The sequence below is a fragment of the Anneissia japonica genome, unplaced genomic scaffold, assembly GCF_011630105.1.
Source record: "Anneissia japonica isolate Jap-2015-1 unplaced genomic scaffold, ASM1163010v1 scaffold287869_len1821871_cov162, whole genome shotgun sequence".
Classification (NCBI taxonomy): domain Eukaryota; kingdom Metazoa; phylum Echinodermata; class Crinoidea; order Comatulida; family Comatulidae; genus Anneissia; species Anneissia japonica.
The window spans coordinates 1,181,712-1,205,425 of record NW_022741034.1 but is presented as its reverse complement, the minus strand read 5'-3'; the positions used below and the strand labels follow the sequence as shown (position 1 = coordinate 1,205,425).

The 23,714-nt window shown below is 34.9% G+C and overlaps 1 protein-coding gene across 1 annotated transcript; it reads left to right on the top strand.

Annotated features, from left to right (window-relative positions):
- Positions 1-312: 312 nt before the first annotated feature.
- LOC117118495 (MAM and LDL-receptor class A domain-containing protein 2-like) lies at positions 313-22,741 on the top strand. The gene is made up of 9 exons (XM_033263095.1): positions 313-652; positions 3,487-3,633; positions 3,857-4,204; positions 13,481-13,558; positions 16,302-16,391; positions 17,308-17,441; positions 17,889-17,924; positions 21,868-21,897; positions 22,733-22,741. Exons 1-9 carry the CDS (start codon positions 313-315, stop codon positions 22,739-22,741), a joined length of 1,212 nt encoding a protein of 403 aa, XP_033118986.1.
- The last annotated feature ends 973 nt before the right edge of the window (positions 22,742-23,714 follow it).

Sequence of the window (23,714 nt, the reverse complement as noted above, 5' to 3'; positions counted from 1 at the left end):
AGTATAAAAAATAAAAAAATAAGTATAAAAAAAAATATATATATATATATATATATATATACATATACTGTATATTAAACAAAAATATGTAAAATATGGTATAAAAAATGAAAAAAGTTAATAAATAAATTATGAAAATGAAGCATAAAATGTGAAGAATTAAACACGTTAAATTTAAAAAAAAAATAATAACCACAACTTTAAAAAATAAACGTCTCCACGAACCAACTACCTGATGAATTAGCCTAAGTCTTATTGTCAGTCTGGTTGAATATCTATTAAACATAATTGAATCTACTAAAAGGATACTACATGTACATCAAAGCTACAAGTCGGAGTACCAATGACAGGGCTCGTCTTTGGACACCGTTATATCCTGCAACGGACGGCCTGTGCATCGAGTGGTTCTACCACATGTACGGGGACACAGTGAACACATTAAATGTGTACGTAGTCGATTCTACAAGTACTGTTGGTACACCCGTGTGGACTAAAACAAATAACCAAAGAAACGTTTGGATACCTGGACAAGTGTCAGTTACTGTATATGGTATCTATAAGATTATGTTTGAAGGAATTAGAAGAAGTGATTACATAAGTGGCATCGGTTTAGATGATGTCACGATCACCAATGGAGCATGTTTGACACAAGGTAAGCCTAAATATTATTATCCCACAAATGAAGAAATCATAATATGGCCTGAAGACTAAAGCTTTAACTCGCACAAACTCACATTTTCCAACTCGCAACTTGCATTTTCCAACTCACAACTCGCATTTTCCAACACAGAAGTTGCATTTGCAAAATTGCAACTCACAATTTTCAACTCGCAATTCGCATTTTTCAACTTACAACTCGCATTTTTCAACACATAACATTAAAAAATATATATAAATATATATTATATGAAATAAAAGATACAATATACAGGCTTAGGTAAAATGTTAATCACAGAAAGGCAGTAAATAATAAAATCATAGGACATTATTATTGACTTTTCTCAGCTGCTGCTGGGAAAAGCCATTGTATTTGTTCTCATTTTTTAAAGCCTTTTCCCAGCAGTAGTAGGTAGAAAAGCCATTGTTTTTTTGTTTTTTTTCTTGTATATTTTTTCCTATGTGTTTGCACTGTTATTTTTCTGGCCGTCACTTTGGTAACTTCCCATGCTTAGAACTTTTCCATACTTTGTAGAAGCATAGCCATATATCAAGAATGTTCCTTCTAATATTTAGTGTCAATCTAGGGTAGGGTGTGCGTGTGGAGACCAATTAAAGTGATTTAAGGGCAAACAGTCTGCACCAGATATTTCAAAAACCAGTCAATTGATCTGAATAAAACTTTCAGGAAGTTTAACCAAATTACAAGGAAGAAATTGTTATGTATTGAATGTGATCGAGTTAGTGTGTTAAATTTAGGGTCATTTCAATTTTTGAGGTCCCAGACCTAAACATTTCTTTAAAAAAAATCAATGGGTATAATTTAAACATTGTACAACAGTTTGTCAAGGTCTAGTAAAGAAATTATTAAATTTTTGTGACAATCCGGAGTAGGGTGTGGATCTGAGAACCATTCAAAGGAAAACGTCCCAGATCACATATTTTCAAAACGAATCAACTGATCTGAATGAAACGTTCGGGAAAGTTTAACCAAGTTACAAGGAAGATATTATGTGTTGGGGACGATCCAGGTTAGGGTGTAAATTTGAGGATCAATTAAATTGCTTACGTCCCAGTTATATAAAAATGAAATTCTGCAGAATAGTTTTTCATGGTCAAATGTAGAAATGATCAATTTTTGGTGACGATTATCAGTATGAGGACCATTTAAAGACATTTTGGACAGTTGATTACATTATTTAAAATGTAATTGCATTTTCTAAAGCACTTAAACCAGTTACAGCTAGGCTAAACTCAAAACTACAGTGATATGCATGAAAATTTTTTGCTTTCAGTCATGGAATCGCTATGAACGGAAAATGTATTGTTTTTTACTGAGGTCGGCTCATATAGCCCGCAATGGTTATGTATGGTGAGCCAATATGTCATTTAATCATGAATAGAGATATCTTAGTTTTAAATAGAGATATCTTAGTTTTAAATAGAGATATCTTAGTTTTAAATCGATATCTCTATTATTAGAGATATCTCTATTAACAGAAATATCTCTATTTAAAATTAAGATATTTATATTTTAAACTAAGATATCTATATTTAAAACTAAGATTTCTTTATTAATAGATATCGCTATAAATAGAGATATCTATTTTAAATAAACTAAGATATCTCTATTTAAAATAGAGATATATCTAATTAAAATAAAGGTATCTATTTAAAAGTAAGATATCTCTATTAATAGAGATACTGTATATCTATTAATAGAGATATCTTAGTTTTAAATAGAGATATCTTAATTTTAAATAGAGATATCTTAGTATTAAATAGAGATATCTCTACTAATAAGGATATCTTAGTATTTACGAATAAATGACAACTCGGCTCGCCATAGTTATCAGTCTCCAAGTGGGCCTTCCTTGGTATTACCATCGCAGCAATAGTTCGATAGTTCGATTCTCACTAACTTCGCTGTAGTTGTGAATTTGATTTTCATTGGTTTTTTTTAAATTCGTAATATTTTTAGTACTATATGTATTTTGATCTGTGTTTTTTTTTAACTTTTTAACGACTTTACTTTTTGTTTAACTTCATTTCTCATTAAAGCAATGGGGAAAAGCCCTATGTTCTGTTATACAAACAGACATACTAAATCTAGTTATTATTATTATTATTATTATTATTATTATTATTATTATTATTATTATTATTATTATTATGGCAATATAGCCAGGAGACAACAGGGCCTAGACTCTTCTGTAGACCCCAGGCCTATATTTACATTAATGGTAAATGGTTGTGCACTTAGAGTAGGGCATTGTACATGATCTCATATGCGCTGTATGAACAAAGAAAAGTAAAGAAAATCTAACCAGAACAAATAGGTTGGTTATTACTCTTGGCTTGGAGTACAGAAAGAGCTACGTGCTCTCGAATAGCTACTGGAAGACTATTCTAAAGTGGAGCAGCAGCAACTGAAAATGACCTACCGCCGTAGGGTTTCAAGTGGAATGATGGGGAAAGGGGGAGTGGGGTTTTAAGTGTGTCTGAGTTTCTGTGTGCTTGTCTTGGACCGCAGTTTGATGAAATCAGAAATGTATTAAGCAGTAGATTTGTTTTAATGCCATCAGCTATTATTTCATCTATGCTAACTAGTCAGATTCATGGTGCCGAAAATGTCAGCAAATAACTAATAATATCACTGTCCTATAGTTGGCAATATCTTTCATCATTGAAGAATATACACAATATGCTGTACATATTAAGTCTCCTAGCTTATTGAGTAGATGTTTTTAGGGAAAGGTTGTGCTGTGTTTTGAGTTTAATAAAATGCAAATACATTCAATTATTTCCTTTTTTTCTTGTGTATGCCAGCTTTTGCCCAGTGTGATTTCGAAGATCCGAGTATTTGTAACTTCGTACAAGATACCATGGATGATTTTAATTGGACAAGAAAATCTGCATCAACACCTTCATCTAATACGGGTCCTTCATTTGACCACACATACAGAACTTCACAAGGTAATAACAAGTTATAATATTAATAATTTATATATAATTAATTATTATTGTAAAATAAGTTGATAAAGCAGAAATAAAAAGTACATAAAATTACCTCCACATATCAACTACCTGATGTTTAAAATCTCATTTTCAGTCTGGTTGAAATTATTATTCTGTAGAAAAATTATTTCAATTAATATTGATCACAAGAATTGCGCATCACATTTTCATTTGCTTAAAGGACACTACTTGTACATCGAAGCTACAAGTCGGAATACGAATGGTACCGCTCGTATTTGGACACCGCTCTATCCTGCAACAAACCTTGTGTGTATCGAGTGGTTCTACCACATGTACGGGGACACAGTGAACACATTAAATGTTTACGTAGTCGATTCTACACGTATTGTTGGTACACCCGTGTGGACCAAAACAAACAACCAAGGAAACATTTGGATACTTGGAAAAATCTCAGTCGCAGTATTCGGTATATGTCATATAATGTTTGAAGGAATTAGAGGAAGTAATTACACAAGTGGCATCGCTTTAGATGATATCAAGATCACCAATGGAGCATGTTTGGGACAAGGTAAGCCTACATCTTACCGTTTTTCAAAATGAGAAACTAAATTTGCCTGAAGAGTAAAAACCAAAATGCCTTCAATTAATTCAAGGTAACAAGCTCATCAAGTCTTAAATAGGCTGATATGATTTAATTTCAAAGTATCTTTGAAAAATAAATCGTTTTAACAAAGAAACATCAAAGATACCATGAAGATGTATGTTAAAAATGTGTACATTTTTTTTTTATTATGATTACATTCAACTACAATATGACAATGATGATAAAGATGAATAATAAGATCCTGAATTCAACGGTTTTTTTGGCCATTTATGCGAACAGTCCAGGTTCCGAGTCCCAGTGGAGGTTAAATTTTGTTTTATTTCTTTACACCTACTGTTTGATAGCCTTATTCCCACATCAGCGGAAAACCCATAATTTTGTGTCTTATTCGATTAGTATTAATAAACGAATAATTACACTTCTATGTTAAACGGAATTTGTATTTTCTAAAGCGTTTCAAATTATTTTCAGCAAGGTTAATTACTATACAATATTTTTTGCGTTGATTAAGTCTGTAGATAAATTGATTGACAGAAAGATGCTCGCATCATGGTATTATATATTATAAGAAACCAAACTATTCTTTATATTATTTAAATTTCTTAAACACCAGTTCGATTCTGGTAATTACAAAGCAGCCTGCATTACTAAGATCAAAACTATTTTTGATGAGTGTGGTATGAACAATCTCTTGCTTGAGCAAGACAATTGTAATAAAACATGGATTATTAACAGTCTTTTTTTTAAGACTGAATGATAGGGCAATGTAAAATAGGTCAAATGAGATGAATACAAATATACTGTGTATATATTATAAGTTGTTATTTCGAAAGATATTTAATCAAACTAAACATGCCTGATAGAATAAACCTGTGTAGATTTCTTTGTGGGAACCATAAGCTGCCTATTTCTGAAGATTGATACTTACCAGTTAACCTCGTCTAAATATAGTAGGCCTAGTACCCACCATAAGCTGTCCTTATTATAGTTTGCTGTACCCTGGATTTGTGTCGCGTTCCATTTTTCTATAGGAGACGATAGCGGTGGTCCCTTTGATGTTGCTGGGCTTATTGAAAACATGGTCGCTTGTCGAAATTTGTCATGTTTGGAAAAAGAGGTTTGTGGTGTGTAAGGAAAAGATGTTTTTATATAGAACAAATTTGAAATAATTTCATTTTTTTGTTGTAGTTAAGTATCAATAACTTAGGCCTATGTCTATTTATCATGATTTCATTCACCACGTAAATAATAATCTTCCGGCCCCGAAACCCAGACTCAGAAATACCGGGATGGTGTCCGGCGTGGGATAGATGTACCTTTACATGACTAGAAGATTAGATTATTTCCTGTAAAACATTTCATTTGACTAGAATTAATTATCTTATTTAAAAGCGTTACATGTTAAAAGATTTGCTTCCAATGTGAATTTTTACATCTCATTTTCATATTTTCATTTATTGTTTTTGACAGAAGTAAGTAAGTAAATGCAGGCAATATTTATTGCTTTCCATAAAGTAATTACAAAGGAAAAACAAAACATGATTAAGAAATGATCATAAACGCACATCACCATTTATAGGAACTAATGGGACGCTGAAAATTACCCTTTAAGCCCTTTTGTTTCAGAAGGATTCCCCCATACTTTAAATGTTCTATTGTAATCATACATGTATACCAATATGAATAATTATGACTTAGTGAAATAAATCAAAATCAACTAAACAATTAAATATTTAATGTGTATCAAAACGGCTGTTTTAATAATAATTTCATCATCTGGTACGTTATTTGCACCTTTAATTAAGTAATAATTTACTGAATAATTAAAACGGCTAAGAAATAATTCAGTAAAGACCTCCTACAAATAGCATAATTTTAGGCAACTGATAAAATTCTGAATGCTCATCTAGCGCATGACAAAAGATTCATTTTAATAATGGTTGTAAAAGATAATGTAATACTGATAATGCAATCCAAACATATTTTATTTCATTGCATATAATACATATATTCCTTGCAGGCCAAATTTTGCCCGCGAGACAATTTAATTTGGCTCGTGAAGTAAAAAAAATAATTAAACAATATACCGTATATATTTAAAACATAATATAAATTTCGATAAATACATTTTCAATAATGTTAAAAAGAAAAATGCAGTCCCTGGGTAATGTGCAAAGGGTGGTTTGAAAATGAGAAAGAGGATATAATGTATACCGTAAATAGAATAAATAATACCAAAATGTGATCACTGGATATTATCTTCACTGTGTGCTTCAAACAAGCCATAAGCGCGTTATGATTTAGGGGTTGCCCCACTCAGATTTAAAATTAAACCCTGTAAACTGAACTATAAAAGAACCCCCAAGATTGGTATACTTTTAGCTCTTCTAAATTTAAAATAGCAGCCCAGAGGAAGTAAAATCTTTATTATAGACATGTTAACAGTTTAAGGATTACAGAGTCCTCATGTATGATTTGAGACTCATGGTAAAAGGAGCCCTTTGTTAAACACAGCTAAATTTAGGTTATTTTGCAACTTCTACTGGTATTCAAATTTTATTTTTTGTAGCACCAAATGTTAACAATATCTAGGCACTAGGGCGTATTGGGATTTAATAGTGAACCAAAGAACAGTGCTTATAATAATACATTTCGATAATATTGTCCTGCGTAGCCTTCTTTTCAAGTCATACAGTATTCATCACCCTCAGCTTTTGTGCCACCAAATTCCATCCCTGTACTTTGTTCTGTTTACTATGATTCGTTAATATCATTTTTTTTACTTTAAATGGAATAAAAATTTGGTGTATCAACAGACAGTGCTCATAAAACTACATTTCGCTAGTCCTACATGCGTACTGTGTACTTGCGGAAAACTGTTTGCATTTTGACTGACAACTGTAAAACTGATGACAGGTCCATACGGAAATTTCCCGCGACCCAATTGGGTCGACATGACTGATTTGAAGAAGGCCCTATAATTTCAAATTGAAAATAGACTTAACTTAGTGAAAAGAGTTTCACCCAGATGTATAATGATTACTTTCATCAGCTAGACTGAGATTATATTTGATCCGTCAGATCAACTCTATAACCTGGCCCTTCAAACAAATTAATTAAGAACCAGGGACATATATTATATCCGGCAACTGGAGTACATAAACCTAGTCATTGCTTTTAATATTGTATTGCATAAATCTTGTAGGCCTACTTGTGTATTTATTTAACGAAGCATCTCGTTATTATTGTCAGTATTTAATTACAGGCCATAATAATCACACTCACAATGATTAAGACAGACTGCATAACTGCAATAAAGACATTTTTTTGCGCGCAATTTGTCAAACCTTGTCTGGGCCCCTTATTAGGTTGGTAGACATATCTCTGTAAATGTAATGTTTCTTGTGTAATACCAGCAACTATGCCCTGTATCAGGACATAGTTTATTTTTTTAAATGGATTCAATCTGGGGTGAGGTGGTGGGGATCGTCGCATCTGGCCGGACCAACGCGCCTGCTACCCCACATTTATAAATCTAATTTTGCTGAGAGTTCCGCTTGAACAATTTCGTGTATTGGTATCTGCGCATGACACGTTTCCTTTGAAGGATTTATATGTGTTGAGAAGTTGAGCATAATCTCGGAAGAGAAGCCGGCAGCTGACTTTCCGGAGTTTATTATAATTTATTTTTATTTTTTATTGTTATTTTTATATTTTTTGCTTTTTAAGCTGCTGGCACCTAGCTATTGTAGTCTTGCTTGATTTTGTATTGCCTTTTTTATTTTAAAATAAATGAATGAAAAAAATGTTTGGAAGATTTGAATTGTTTCTTTTGTAAATTTTCTGTCAAATTAACGGTCGAATTTATGTATCTTTTATTTTATTAGTAAATAATTGGTAGATAGGATGATTTATATAAAAGAATGGTGGTATTGGTGCTGTTCTTTATATTTGAAAACGGAGACCTGGATACGAAAACGGAAAACTCAAAACAGAACCAGTTATATTTTACGCAAATTTAAAAAAAACAGGCCAAAGCAATGCTCTAATTAAAGTTTTATACCCTATTTTTCCTTCCCTCATGTTTTGATGATGGTACTAATTCTGCGTTCATTAGAACTTGTGAAGTCGGTGTTTCCCAGTTCACAACTTGTGAAACGCGTATATCTCGTTAATGAACTAGAATTTTCTTCCTCGATTTCACAAGTAGTGTGGAAAATGGCAGATATAATATAAACTATGCATAACGAGCATATGTGTTTATTGCAGTTTGTATATTAAACAATATTACTTCAGATAAAAAAGGGGTGTTGTTTGTATGTTTTATTTGCAACCCCACATATTTGTTGAAATTTGTTTAAGTAATATTATTTCAGATTTAAAAAAAAAGGTTTTTTGTATGTTTTATTTCCGAACACATTGCACAAGTGACAGCAGCCATTTAGCGTTCGTCAAATGAATGCACTCTTATTGTGTACTCGCATGTTACAAGTTATGAGATCAGTTTTCACAAGTTCTAATGAACGCAGCATTAGGCGAAATTTGATTGGCTGTATCTATCTTAGATGGTACACATCTGTAACATCTTAGATGGTACACAAACACAGCTCTGCGTATTTCAAACATCGAATACATTGCAGTTAGCGCTCTAGTATTCTTATTATATTATACTCATCATGCCTAAACCGGATTTACCCTTTTCCGCCATCTTTAATTGCTACATCATGACCATAGAATTATAATTTATAACTAATTATCTGGCGGCCGCCACTTAATTATGTGGCGGCCGCCACTTAGTTATCTGGCGGCCGCCACTTAGTTATCTGGCGGCCGCCACTTAGTTATCTGGCGGCCGCCACTTAGTTATCTGGCGGCCGCCACTTAGTTATCTGGCGGCCGCCAGATAATTAAGTGGCGGCTGCCACTTATTTATGGTTACCCAGGTTGCGGTATAACATTATCTCGATGTAGAACGGGTCATTAAAGCGCATGATTGGACCTAGCATTAAATACGGTAGCATTTATGAACATCGTAGTAGGCGATTAAAAGCATGTTCGTAGCTGTTATAGAATAGCTATAGCTTATAAGAGCAGTCATATAGCACCCATTTCACAAAATATAACATCACTAGGAAGCATTAAATAGCGATTAAAAGAATGTCATCAAAAATAGGCGTTTGCGACGATAGGCGTTAGGTTTAAGCACGTCATCAGGCGTTTGCGACGATAGGCTTTAGGGATAAGCATGTCAGCCATTTTACCATGTCCGCTATAAATAAGTGTTCGCGCCGGCCATTGCATTAATGAATAGGAATTAGGGTTAATAAGAATTTCAGAAGTCGCCAGTAGGAACTGTGTACGCTAATAAATAGGCATTTTCACCTGTCATTTGCAATTGAATATGTTATTTTTCCTATTTTGTTATCGTCGCAAACGTCTATTAAATGGTAAACTGCTGACGTGCTCCAAACTTAATCCACAAAATAATCGGCGCAAACGCGTGACGTGCTTAATCCTAACGCCTATCTTCCGCACACGCCTATTCAATGGTAAACAAGTGACGTGCTTAACCATAACGCCTGTTGTTGCAAACCCCTGACGTGCTTAACCCTAACGCATATCGTCGCAAACGCCTATTCAATGGTAAACAGCTGGCGTGCTTAACCCTAACGCCTATCATCGCATACGTTGTATAGTCAAAGATGTAATTAAAGCATTGTGGCAGCTACTAACATGCTTTTAATCGCTATCTAATGCTAAACTCAGTGATTGCTATATTTTGTGAAATTGGTGCTATAATATAATTTATATTATAAGCTAGATAGTGACCAACTACCATGCTTTTAAACATTATTTAACACATTTAATGCCTTTTAATCGCTATTTAATACTTGACCCTGTGATTGCTAACATTTTTTGAAATGGGTGCTATATGACTGCCATTATAAGGTACAGCTGGTGACCAGCTACTAGTATGCTTTTAATCACTACCGGTATTTAATGCCCTTTAATTTTTAATCCTGCTATAACACAATATCACAATGATATAAACAGGCGGCCGTCACATAATTATCTGGCGGCCGCCACTTAATTATCAGTTAACGGATCTGAAATTTTAATTCACTGGTGGCACTAACAGGCTTCCGTAACTTGGCCTCTTTTTTGGCTATGATAGTTTAATAATTTGTTATTATCAATACTAATTATCATTAATGAAATAATAGTCAGTCAGAGGGCTTATTTATGGTAATAATATGTATAATAAGCCTGAAGGTGGCGCTTCCCTACGGCGGCCATCTTGGATAGTACACATACACAACTCTGCATTGCTTCGCCACCTTGTCAGCACTCTAGTTGTTTAATAGCTCTATGATCGTGACAGTGTCTACACCCCCGTTGGGGGCAGTAGACACAAAATGCACCAATCAATCAGAGGGCGTAAATCGTGGACAGGCCAATAAAGCCTGATGCGAAAATGCTCAGAATATTGAAGAACGGTATTATACTCATTTTTCAGATATACGGAATCGTGTGACTAGTGAGATAAGATTGGCAAAGTCTGTCTTGGAGAATAAATTAGCGGAAGATATAAAGTCAAATTCTAAAAGTTTTTGGAACTATATAAACAGGCAAAGGCTACTAGCGAGGTTCCTTCATTGGCAAAGCAAGATGGTACGCTTGTTGTGATGGCGAAAATTAGGAATTACTTAGTGATTTTTTCAGCTCTGTATTTGTGGATGAGAGGTTAAATTCTATACCAAATGAGCCAAACATGTTGAACCACTGAGAATCCAAAGTGTATGAGTATCTGTCTAAACTGGATATTATAAAATCAGCAGGTCCAGATGATATACGTACAGTATACCTAAAGAAAGTGCTGGTGTTATTGCAGCACCTCTTACGTTAGTTTTCCAGAGGCTATTTGATGATCAGTCTGTTCCAGAGTTATGGAAAGAAGCAACTGTTATTCCGTTATTCAAAAAGGGTAAACAATCGGATGTTAGTAACTATCGCGCTGTTTCACTAACATCAATTTTATATTAGATTTTGGAAAAATTTATTCGTGATACTTTTTGTTACACATGAAAATTCATGGGCTTTTGTGTAATGAACAACATGGTTTTCGAAATGAACGTTCTTGCACAACACAGTTGCTCAAAGTTTTAGAATATTGGACCCAGCAATTGGATAATAAACACAATGTAGACTGCATTTATCTGCACTACAGAAAAGCGTTCGATAGCATTCCTCATGAAAGGCTTTTACTTAGTGACATGCATACGGCATAAGGAGATGTTTTCATGGTTGGATCAGAGAATACCTGTCCAATCGTTCTCGGCGTGTCAGGGTTAATGGGGTATTTTCTTCTAGCGTCCAGGTGCAAAGTGGCATTCCTCAGGGATCGGTCCTTGGGCTGATTCTCTTTATAATTTTCGTCACTGATCTGCCTGATATGTGCTTAGTAATCCGATGATGTTTACAGGCGATACAAAAATGTATCGAGATGTCGATAATGCAGAGGATGCTAAACTTTTACTAAAATATATTAACTATCATGAATTATAATAAATTATGTAGTTAACCTTCAGAAAATTTTATCTAATATTAAGTATCTTATTGTTTTATTTAAATTAGATGGAATTTTAATGTGGTTATATTACGCTAATTTGATGGTTTAATGAATGCAAATCGATTACACTTACATCTTCATGGTTAACATAAAGAGAACTAGGGCGTCTCTCCATAAAGACTGCCTGTCTCCACCCTGTGCCTAAATACAGAATTCACAAAAGGTGGACGATTCCATTCTTTCTTAATGCTCGATTGTAACTTTCAAAGAAACTTTACAGACGCGCATTTAGACATGGAGCGGGCTATCGCTCAGTATTCGGTTCTTGAACTGCAGTTCAATTGACTGCAGTGAGTTATCTGGCCTCTGGTTGGTCAAGATATGCATAGAGGGTGCTAAACTCGCAGCGGCTACTGAATCTCACTGCAGTAAATTATTTTCTGTTTGTGATTGGTTGAAATTTTTTGCAGCTCAGAAACTTGCTGCAGAAAGTTTAATGAATAGGAAAGTACCCAAAAGCTTTAATACGATGTATTTGATTTGTCGATTGAATTATTGAAAGTTTCCCACATGTATAAAAGTTGTATTACACAGCATACTCTGAAGCTTTAAACGGTTTAAATAGTAGGCCTATACTTCTATACACCTAATTAATTATACACCCTTCTAACAGCAACAATGACTGGGTGTATCATTAATTTATCATTCATTAATTCTTCTTCTTCTTCATTCATTAATCTATGGCCATATCAAGTGTACATTACTCATAGTCTGCTTACTCTCACTTATAGTGCAGCTTTGAGGTTTTCTTCTTATTCTTAAAGTGTATATAGTTATTCCTTATTAAAATTATTATATTAAAACTATAATACATCAATATGATAGATAAAGTAAAATAGTATAATTTCTAGGGAATCATGTAAAAAAATTAACAAATATATGAAATGGTTATATTCTTTATCATACATACTTCTTTTGTGTTTGTTGCAAGTTTATTCACTACCCACCCTCTATATTTAATAGATATTTAAAATAACTGTTCTAAGGTCGTTTTTTTTTATGCAGTTGATGTCCTACATATATACCATATATAGTTCAAATAAATACAAAGAATATTAATGCTGTGTATATTTTCGTATAAAGAGGTTATAGATTTATGGAAGGCTAAGATTAAAATTCCAATTTTCGAAAACGTGGGGGAAAAGTTGGTTGTTTTTCATTGACACACATTTCCGTGCAGTGACTATTTTGATTTTATCTTGCAAATATGTAACGTATTATTTGTCTGTAAAATGCAACCAGTGGTAATTCTACATTTTTTTATATTAATAATGGTTAATTTAACTTCTATGTTGATGCAATTTGTATTTTCCAATGCGTTTCAAACTATTTACAGCAAGGTTAAATACTAACCAGAAAGTTCAAAGTTATTTTATAAATTATACAAAATACAACGATATCTAATCAATATTTTTTTACAAGAACAATTGAGATAATATTTAATATGATACCGGGGTACATCTTTAAAACGCAATAAATATAAGTCATACAACATTATTTAATGTATTGCTTATTTTGCATTTTGCTCGAGTAAATTAAGAATTATGTTACTTATTTATGGACATACTTATTGGAATTGCTATTAATGTTCCTCTCTTTATATTTCACAGTGGTAGAGTCAACGACAGTCGTGCCAACTACACAACAATCAACAACAGATAAATCAACGACAGTCGTGTCAACTAATGGTAATGTATGTTTATGTAGATAATATATGTAAAGTTTGTTTTTTTGTAGAGTTTGTTTTTTAGAGATATCTACAACCTTTCGATACTTAATCATTACACGATTAAGTTGAGTGTTTTTTTTTTCAAACTCCAAAACATAAAGATAACAATGTATGAAAAGTGAATCAAGTTAATCATTTTACTATAATTCCAAATGAATTTGTTCAAAGAATTGATCATGACGTAAATAAGAAATTGAGAATGGTATCAGAATTTGTGTTTAGCGTGTTGATTTTCAGATTTATTTATTTTTTATTTTGTTTAAATTCAGCTTACAACATAGAATAAACAGTAGTAAGCAAGGTGATAATCATTATAAACAATTTACAAAGCAAATATAATAGTATACAAAATAAACACAATAGTAGAATTTAATTTACACAATATATGTAATTCAATAATAAAGTAACACATAAATAAAGTAAATTAAATACTATAAGCAGTAAACGATTAAAATAAAGACCTACTGTATATATAAATAAATGTATAGCAGTCAATTAAGTGATTATTAAAATGTATCAGACCATATACTTTGTTAATGTGAAAAATAAAATAATATTAACAAACTTAAGTAAAAAATATCAACATATTACGGTAACACCGACACATGGAACATCAACATGAACATAAACAACAATAAACACATTTGACGAAGTTTGGTAAATTCCACATTCACAATGAATTATTTATCATGAGCGGTATCCTTGATATGGATATTTTCCAACAAAACCTTCACTTTTCCCCCCATGAGTAAAATTATTCTTCTGTAAGAGCTCGGAAATGGATTGAGTGTCCGACCACCACGGTTGGGGCTGAGGTAAGAAAGTAATGATTATGGCACCTCTAGATGGCCGGAAATGGCACTCTCCAGATTTTATTTTTAATACAATTGTGTCTGTTTTCTCCGTTTTTAAGTATCTTATTGTTTTTGTTAAATTAGATGTGGTTACATTACGCTAGCTTGGTGGTTTAATGTAAGCCAATCAGATACACTTAACATAAAGATAACTAGAGCGTCTCTCCATAAAGACTGCCTGCCTCCGAACTGTTCCTAAATACAGAATTCCAAAAAATGTGGACGATTTTATTCTTTCTTAATGCTCAAATGTAAGTTTCAAAGAAACTTTACAGACGCGCGTTTAGACATGGAGCGCGCTATCGCTCAGTATTCGGTTCTTGAACTGCAGTTCAATTGGAAATTTACTGTAGCGAGTTCTCTGGCCTCTGATTGGTCAAGATATGCATAGAGGGTGCTAAACTCGCAGCAGCTACTGCATCTCACTGCAGTAAATTATTTTCTGCTTGTGATTAATTGAACTTTTTTGTAGCCCAGAAACTTGCTGCAGAATGTTTAATTAAGGAAAGTACCCAAAGGCTTTGATACGATGTATTTGATTTGTCGATTGAATTAATGAAAGTTTCCCACATGTATAAAAGTTGTATTACACCACATGCTCGGAAGCTTTAAACTGTTTAAATAGTAGGCCTATACTTCTATACACCTAATTAATTATGCACCCTTCTAACAGCAACAATGACTGGGTGTATCATTTATTCATCATTCATTAATTTATGGCCATATCAAGTGTACATTACTCATAGTCTACTTACTCTAACTTATAGTACAGCTTTGAGGTTTTCTTCTAATTCATGAAGTAGTTATTCCTTATTAAAATTATTATATTAAAACTATAATACATCAATATGATAAAGTAAAATAGTATATTTTCTAGGGAATCATGTAAAAAAATATCAAATTAACAAATCTATACAATGGTTATATTGTTTATCATTTACATATTTCTTTTCTGTTTTTTGCAAATTCATTCACTACCCACCCTCTATATTTAATAGGTTTATATCTAAAGTAACTAGTCTACGGTCTTTTGTTGTCTTTTTATGCAGTTGATGTCCTACATACTACCATATAGTTGAAATAAATACAAATAATATTAAGGCTGTGTATATTTTTATATAAAGAGGTTATAGATTTTTGGAAGGCTAAGATTAGAATTCAAATTTTCGAAAACTTTCCGGAAAATTTGGTTGTTTTTCATTGACACGCATTTCCGTGCAGTGACTATTCTGATTTTATCTTGCAAGTATGTAGTGTATTATTTGTCTGCATAATGCAACCAGTGATAATTCTACATTTTTTGATATTGATAAATGGGTAATTTAACGTCCATGTTGATGCAATTTGTATTTTCTAAAGCGTTTCAAACTATTTACAGCAAGGTTAAATACTACACAATATTATTGTTTTGATTAAGTCTGTAGATAAATTGATTGACAGAAAGCTGGTGGCGTCATGGGTACTAGTTAATAATATACAGGGTTTTGAATGTGTATACAAAGACCACAGAAATATGATTTTTATGTTGATGCGTAGTGAAGTGTTTAACAGTGAGAATGTTTTGTTATGTTGCATTTCCTTTACCAGAGCATTCCAATATGGTTATGTCATTTACAAATAAAAATATTTTATAAATTATTCAAAATGTTGTTTCGACAAGAACAATTGGGATAATATTAATATGATACCGGGGTACATCTTTAAAACACAATAAATATAAGTCATACAACATTATTTAATGTATTGCTTATTTGTGCATCTTGCTCGAGTCAATTTAGAATTATGTTACTTATTTATGGACATACATATTGGAATTGCTATTAATGTCCCTCTCTTTATATTTCATAGTGGTAGAGTCAACGACAGTCGTGTCAACTACACAACAATCAACAACAGATACAACTCAAATACAGTCAGAAGATACGAAAAAATCAGAGTGTAAGTTGTATTGAAACATACTGTAGTCATAATCAGCATTTGATTTTTTTGATTTGAATTTATTTGGTTCCACTTTAAAATACATAAAAATAAAATAGGCCTATATGAAAATAATTTAAAAGCAACCACAAAACAATAAAAATTTAAAAAGCACCATGTAAAAGTAGTTAATAAAGAGATAAAAATTGAATGAAGATGAAACCTGGGATAACCCATGAAGTGAAGAATACCACTTATTCCCAATAGGGTCCCAATACTCTCTACAGTATTCTAATAGTAAAACAAAGTAACAGAAAACAGATGAACAATAAAAAGGATTAATGAAAGAAAGTACAAATTATACAGTTCATGATTCTTAAGTTAAAAATATGTTTTCTTTAATTACTGTACAAAAACATATAAAGCTAGAATTTACATTTAAGATTTATTGGTAATATATGTTTATTTAGATAATATATGTGGAGTTTGTTTTTTATAGAGTTGGTTTTTTTTAGAGATATCTACGACCTTTCGATACTTAATCATGACAAGTTGATTGTTTAATAAAAATGTATGAAAAAATGAATCAAGTTAATCATTTTACTATAATTCCAAATGAATTTATTCAAAGAAATGATCATGACGTAAATAAGAAATTGAGAATGGTATCGGAATTTGTGTTTAGCGGGTTGACTTTCTTATGTATTTTTTAAAGATATAGTCTCGTGTGCAGCTAGGCCTTCTTCATTTTGCAATTTTATATTAACAAAAGATAAAATTTCATTTTCCATTCACAGTCTCTACATTGTTAAATAGCGTTTATGCCATTTTATGTATAATTAATTTTCATTTCAGACCTTTCTATTTGTTACGAAATTTTGCATATCTGTTTTTACCGTATATGTTTGTAGACCTAGGCCTATGTTTTTTCCATTAGATTTATTCAAACATTCAAGCAAGGATCTTCTTTTTGGAGTTGGTATTGGTATTGCCATTGGTATTGCCATTGGCATCGTGGCATCATTCATGTGTAGGCGTATTATCCTTTGGAAAAGAACTTCATCTTCAAAGGTATGGAATATAACATAAATATTATACTGAATTACACAATACTCTGTGAATAATAGAATGATAGCATGATTAACTATCCCATAAGGGGTAGTTTTTGCTTCTATACTTTTTATTTGGGGTGGTAGTAATATTGTTTTTCACTACATAATATGATACTTAAAAGTTCAATTTCTTAGACACAATGAAAAGCAATTGTAAAGCTTGAGATTAATCTGCTGCACCTATAACTTTGCACACCAGACTCCATCCTTGGTAGAGCCGAGGAGGTTGACTCTCAAGCCAGCATCATCCTCTACTAGACGTTTAAGCAACATTTTCAGCGACCGAAAATAGACTCCAATATGAAAAAGAAGTTGGTAACCCGGAGTAAAATGTATTTTACTTTGTTTCTGAATGAGATCAAAAACATATTTTTGAATAATTGTCATTTACTGATTCTTTTTAAAGAAAACAGAAAGAACGAAGACTGAAACCCAAGCGAAGGTGAGATATTTAGTAACTTCAAACTGTTTAAAATGAATATTAATATTACGTAGCTCTTTTTTGTATTGTAGAAGATCAAATATATGTTAATATAATAATTATTGAATCGTAGCTTAAAACAAATAAATGTAGGCTAACAATTATTGATATTTTTCTTATTGTAGAACTAGAATTTGTTTTTCTTATATATTGCATATACATCATGAATGCTTTGAGTGTTCTTATAAAGTGTCGAAAAAACAAACGCTTCAATTTGCGGCTCGGCTGCTCTACCAAAAAGATATCCTGTGGATTTTTCCACTGGATATTAGGTACTTCTTAAGTTTTTGTACGCCATGAATAAAGCGATCATTGTTTTTCGGAAAGGAATGCAAGGTCAGACGCTCGCCGTTCTTCTGCCTGTGCTCCTCCGGAACGGCGATCGGATGTCTGAGGACCACTTTCCATTCGCCGTGCGTCCTCCTACCGGTTATGCCTCTGCTCGCCCGTCTCATGACGATCAGCAGGTGATCTCCGTTTTCGTCGACGTACCACAGACACAGGTCGGAATGGTGCCGACAGGCGGCATGAGCGACACTGACACCGACACCGACGTCCTAGAAGTTCGTGTCCACTTTCCAGCCGCCGCCGCTGTGTCACTCGTTCGACAGATCGTACGTTTTCAGTTCCTTTGGGCCGCCACCGCTCATCAGGAGGACGTAATCGTCGATCCAGCACAGGGACACATATTCGTTCGTTCACGGCACCATCGAATCCGACAATCTGACGAACGTGCCGTTAATCGGATTGTATTGGAGCTGGCACATTGTGCACCCGTCTTCGAGGTGTCTGTCCAGACAGACCAGGTACGCGAGGTTTCATGCGACCGCCACTCGGTAGAACGGAGCGACCATGGAAGAACTCTGGATGTGTACGAACGGACGAACGGAATGTGTCGGCGGACAGCACGGCGGATTCGTGCTGAAGGTCGCCGTCTGCGGAAGGCTGCGATGGACGCCGAGCGCGTCGTCCTCGTTCTTCGAGTGGTGTCGAAAGATCGACTTGGGGTACTCGGTCGTGTCCTTGAAGAGCTGGTTGATCGAAGACAGCTGAAAGAGCTTGCGGTGCACGCGCAGCAGCACGTCCTGATCGTTGAGCAACTTTTGTCGAATCTCACCGGGATTGGCAGTCAGCCACTTTCGTACCAGATGCAGCAGGTGTTCTCCGGTGGCGTAGATGTTCTTGATCTTCGAAGCTTCGACCGGATCGTCGAGTCTAAACGTATCAGGCCACGTGACCAGCTCCTGCCATCGAAGATCCTGTTTGTGGAGCATCAGCTTGCCGAATGTTCTGCACACGGCCGAATCGACGGCGTTCAACAGGGTCGGGGAGCATAAAAAAATAAAAATAAAAATTAACATGTTTTCACTTTGCTCTTTGTGATCTGTTTGTTCTCTTCCTGTTGTTTTGACACTGCGCCTTGAGCACCTATTTTTGGTGGTGATGTTTGCGCTTTAAAAATCTTTATTATTATTATTATTAAATTCAGACAGGCGTTCTCCTCGCTCTGGAGATATCGTTCGCGGACAGTTCATACATGTCCAAAACGAACACGCAGATCGCATCCTTGCAACCTATTCGCTCAGCCATTTCCAAGCAGGCGACACGCTCGTCTCGATCCCTGTCCTCGTTCATGAACTTGATCAGAGCACGCACCAGTCTTCGATTGACCACGTCGGAGAGATCAACGACCCTGTTCGGCTTCCGACTGTCGAACGGCGCCAATATCCACACCTTTGTCGCTTCGTTTTCGGCGACGCGAACGTCGATCTGTTCGGAGCCTTTGAAGCACAGCAGATTCGTACTTTGCCGACGTACGCGAGGTCGTTCCTTGCCTTCAGGTGATTCACCAGAAACGACATCTTCCTGCTGTTTCGAGGACTTTCGTGCCTCGGCCTTTTTGAGGTACATAAATAACACATTTATGTTTTCCCCAACTTTCCTCCTCCCCCCTCCCCCAAGTTAAGACGTGTCGCGGACGATGTCTGCTTGATTCAGACCTTACACCAGACGATGGAACGTGGGGATGTTACCGAAGACGAGGGTGAATGCAGTCGAACGTCGCGGTGGCCGCCGACTGAACGTGGACCTTTCGGTAGGCATCACGCGCGTGCCCAACCTCGAAGGCGGAAGGAGCGCTATGTTTCCCGTCTCGACCCGCACGCAGAAACCAAACGACAGCGTCAAGGACGTGACGACCTTCCACAAATTTTTCGACAGACGACTTGAGTTCAACTGCGGGGAAATGCTCTTCCTGTGCAAGATAAGATGTCGACGGCCATGCCGCAACCCACGAAACCTTACGAACTGCTCGAACCCTGCTTCAATCCGAACCTCCGCAAGAGGACGGTGCCGTTGGCCCAGCTGCAGAGCATGATTAACGAGGTGGCGACGCTGGAGATAAACGAAGATTTCGACTTCGACGCACCATACTCTGAGTATGTAAAAACTGTGTGCAGATGTCGCGGCTTCGACAGTTTCGGTCGGTACTCGCGCAGATGCAGTCCCCGCGCGACTTCCAACCCATCGGATACCAACTTTCGTACAGTGGCAAGGACGCGTACTCGAGCGACGCCTTTCCATGCATAACTACCTCACACTGCGGCAGGATGATCATGACTCTCTCTCCAGCGCACACGAAACCAGTCGGGAGACGCGCACCGGCACCAAGGTCTACCTGGTCGTTGACATGAGCAAGTGCGACGGACCGACCGTGCTGAATCATCCATACCCGACGTTGCTGTTCTGTGACGATCGACGCCAGCTGCACGAACGCATGAAGGTTGCCAACTATGTGTGTCGGACGAGGAGCGGACGCGTCATGCCGTGCCTGGTGTAGGCGATAGGCGAATTCGTCAGCAACTACCGCGGCAGGAACAGGAGTCCGCAAATCAATCTGTTCATGAAGACCGACTTCGAAGCTCATCATTTCAAGTCTTGACGTCACTCGATGTCATGGGATATCGGTTCTACGCTTGACGTCATGGTACCTCCTTCGCGACCATAAATGTAATGCGTGCGGCTTCGTGTTTGCATTAAATGTTCGAACGGAGGCATGGAAAAGTCGAAAGAATTAGCTGAGAAGCTTCAAGAGGAGTTGGACGAGATGCACAAGACCTAATGTGCGATGCTAAACGAGATAGACCGTCTGCGAGCACGAGCGGATGTGGCTGAAAGCTACGCGTACCCGCCGCCCACGGCGCCCGATTATGTCGGTCTGGGGCAAGTTACGGGGTCGAGGTAGACACCGCGAACAAAGCGCTCGAGAGGGTAAATAAAGAACGAGATTTTATCATGCAACATATCGAGAGAATAAGGAACGACTGTCAATATCTGAAGAACGACGAAAACGTCAGGAGGGAAAGAGCGTTCCTCAGGCAGCAGTGGGACAAAGCGAAGAGCGATTACCAAGCTCTCAAGAACATGCTTCCGGACACGGAAGACAGCAGCAAGGAAGACAGCAGCAGCGACGAAAACGATCGACGAACGCAAGGTTCGATCGGGTGATCCCTCCGCACTCGGTTAACGCCGACCTGCTCGCCGCGTGTGAGAAAATGTGTTTTGAAAAACAATAAAGGAGCAAACGAAAAAAAAAATCTGTCAGTTTCATTTATTTACTTTTTTCTCTAACATTTATCCGTGGAAATTAATAACGAAAAACTATGGATCTGTACGACTTCTCGGGACACTTAATGGTCTACAGAAAGGTATAGTATATATATATATATATATATAGCATCAGCATATACAAATTAAAACGTATATTACGTTGATTATAAACATTTCAATCAAAATCTCTATAAAACTTATAAAATTCTGCATTTTGCTATTACGTTGTTTCTAAATGACTTAAATCAGTAAGAAACCTGTGTTTTACTATTATGCATTTGTTTTCATCTTAAAGGCAACAAGAGAAAATAAAGACCAAGCAGGGGTGAGTCTGGTAGATCCACAATTTGTTATCGGGCGGGTGGCGAGAGTGTCGAATATATTGTGCGAGAGGGTAGAACCGAAAATAATGTTTGTCATGTTTTCTTAATTATCTCTGGATAAGCTTCAAATTTATTTTCATTTTCATTCTCTTGTCTAAGACTTCACACTTGGTTGGTATTACATAGCCCTCCTTCATTGTCATTATAGAATATAAAGAAAATTAAAATTATATTTCCAACCCTACACATGTAATTGTAGACCAATCATGAATTTATATCTCACTCTCTCTCTCTCTCTCTTTCTCTTTTGACATTGGTTGCTCAGACAAAAAGGAACTAGACGTCCAAATATTTAAGGGGGAAAGACTATGTAAGCAAGATTCAATATTTAGGAGGAAACGAATATTTAGAAGGAAATAGAGATTTAGGGAAGAATGAAGATTTAGGGGAAATTATGATAGCTTTTATATAAATTATAACATTGGACAGAAAAAATAGGAGAAATCTAAAGAATGCAAAAATGCCTTAAAAACTTAAAGACTCATCTTCCAGCGATCAAAACACAATAGGGGTGCCTATCACGACTGTAATAAAACGTCATTATCGAATTAGGTTTAATAGGCCCTATGTTAAGTTTTTTTAAAAACAACTTTCAGCTCATAAAATAGACTCCAATATGAAAAAAAGATTGGGAACCAAGTATGAAATACGCCTTAACTAATAGAATAATGTACAGAACGATATTATTAAAAAATATATTTCTGTTAATAATGCACTTTTTTGATCAAAATGTTTCTTTCAAAATACCTTTTATTTATTTATTTATTTTTGTTCAAGTCAAGCTAACATGTATTTTCCTTCATTGGCATGAGTTACAATATATACAATATGAAAAAAATTATTATAATTTGTGAAAATTAGTAATGAAAGAAGGCTTCATCCCGAGAACAAAAATCTTGTGTTGGGCAAGCCTGAAAAATATGGATATTTATAACTGAATTAATACTGAATTAATATATACAAAAAAGTTACAATAAACATTCACCAATAAAATACACTAAAATCAATAAAATTATATTAAATTAAATAATAGAAGTAAATAAAACAATGATGACTACATCATTACAAATAATAACTAAAATAAATAAATAAAAACATAAATATATAAATAAATAGGTAAATAAGTAATTAAATATATCTATGATCATCATCAGCACACATCAAGGAATGACCGATAATATAAATATTGTTAATATTTTGAAATCAAGTGATTTTTAAGCTTTGATGTAAATTATTGTAAAGAAACTGAATTTATGATTGTGGGTGGTAAATGTTGTTAATGAAAGCATAGAGAAAATAGAACAGTTCTATTTTCTCTATGATGAAAGTGAGACCTGAGTAGCTAATATTGTGTAAAACGTAATTTGTATTATGAATAGGTATATGAATTCTAGTTGATCGGGAATAATAATTATTGATAGCTTTGGGTTTGAATAGGTTTAAGTTTGAGAATAGATGGGATGAATAAGACAGGATGCACTTCATGACACCGACTGGTCGAACGTATTGCATTCAAACGACGTGAACGAAGCGTGGTCAGCGTTCAAGGATATATTTCTATCTATACTTGATTATGTCGCACCTTACATAAATGTTAGAATAAACAAAGAACGGAAGAGTGAATGCATGGACCTATTAATAGGTCCATGGTGAATGACTGCTTATATTCTAAATGACATCCAGGAGAGAGAACTCGGAACAGGACTGAACTCTATAATCAGTATTGTGTATTACGGAACAAAATTCAACGAAATATAAA

What these genes read in the sequence shown, in the direction of transcription:
- LOC117118495 (XM_033263095.1), top strand. Translation starts at nt 313, where the DNA reads ATGTACATCAAAGCTACAAGTCGGAGTACCAATGACAGGGCTCGTCTT. An exon ending in CACATACAGAACTTCACAAG is followed by an intron (nt 3,634 to 3,856) that starts GTAATAACAAGT and finishes ATTTGCTTAAAG; the next exon opens with GACACTACTTGTACATCGAA. An exon ending in AAAGAACTTCATCTTCAAAG is followed by an intron (nt 17,442 to 17,888) that starts GTATGGAATATA and finishes TTCTTTTTAAAG; the next exon opens with AAAACAGAAAGAACGAAGAC.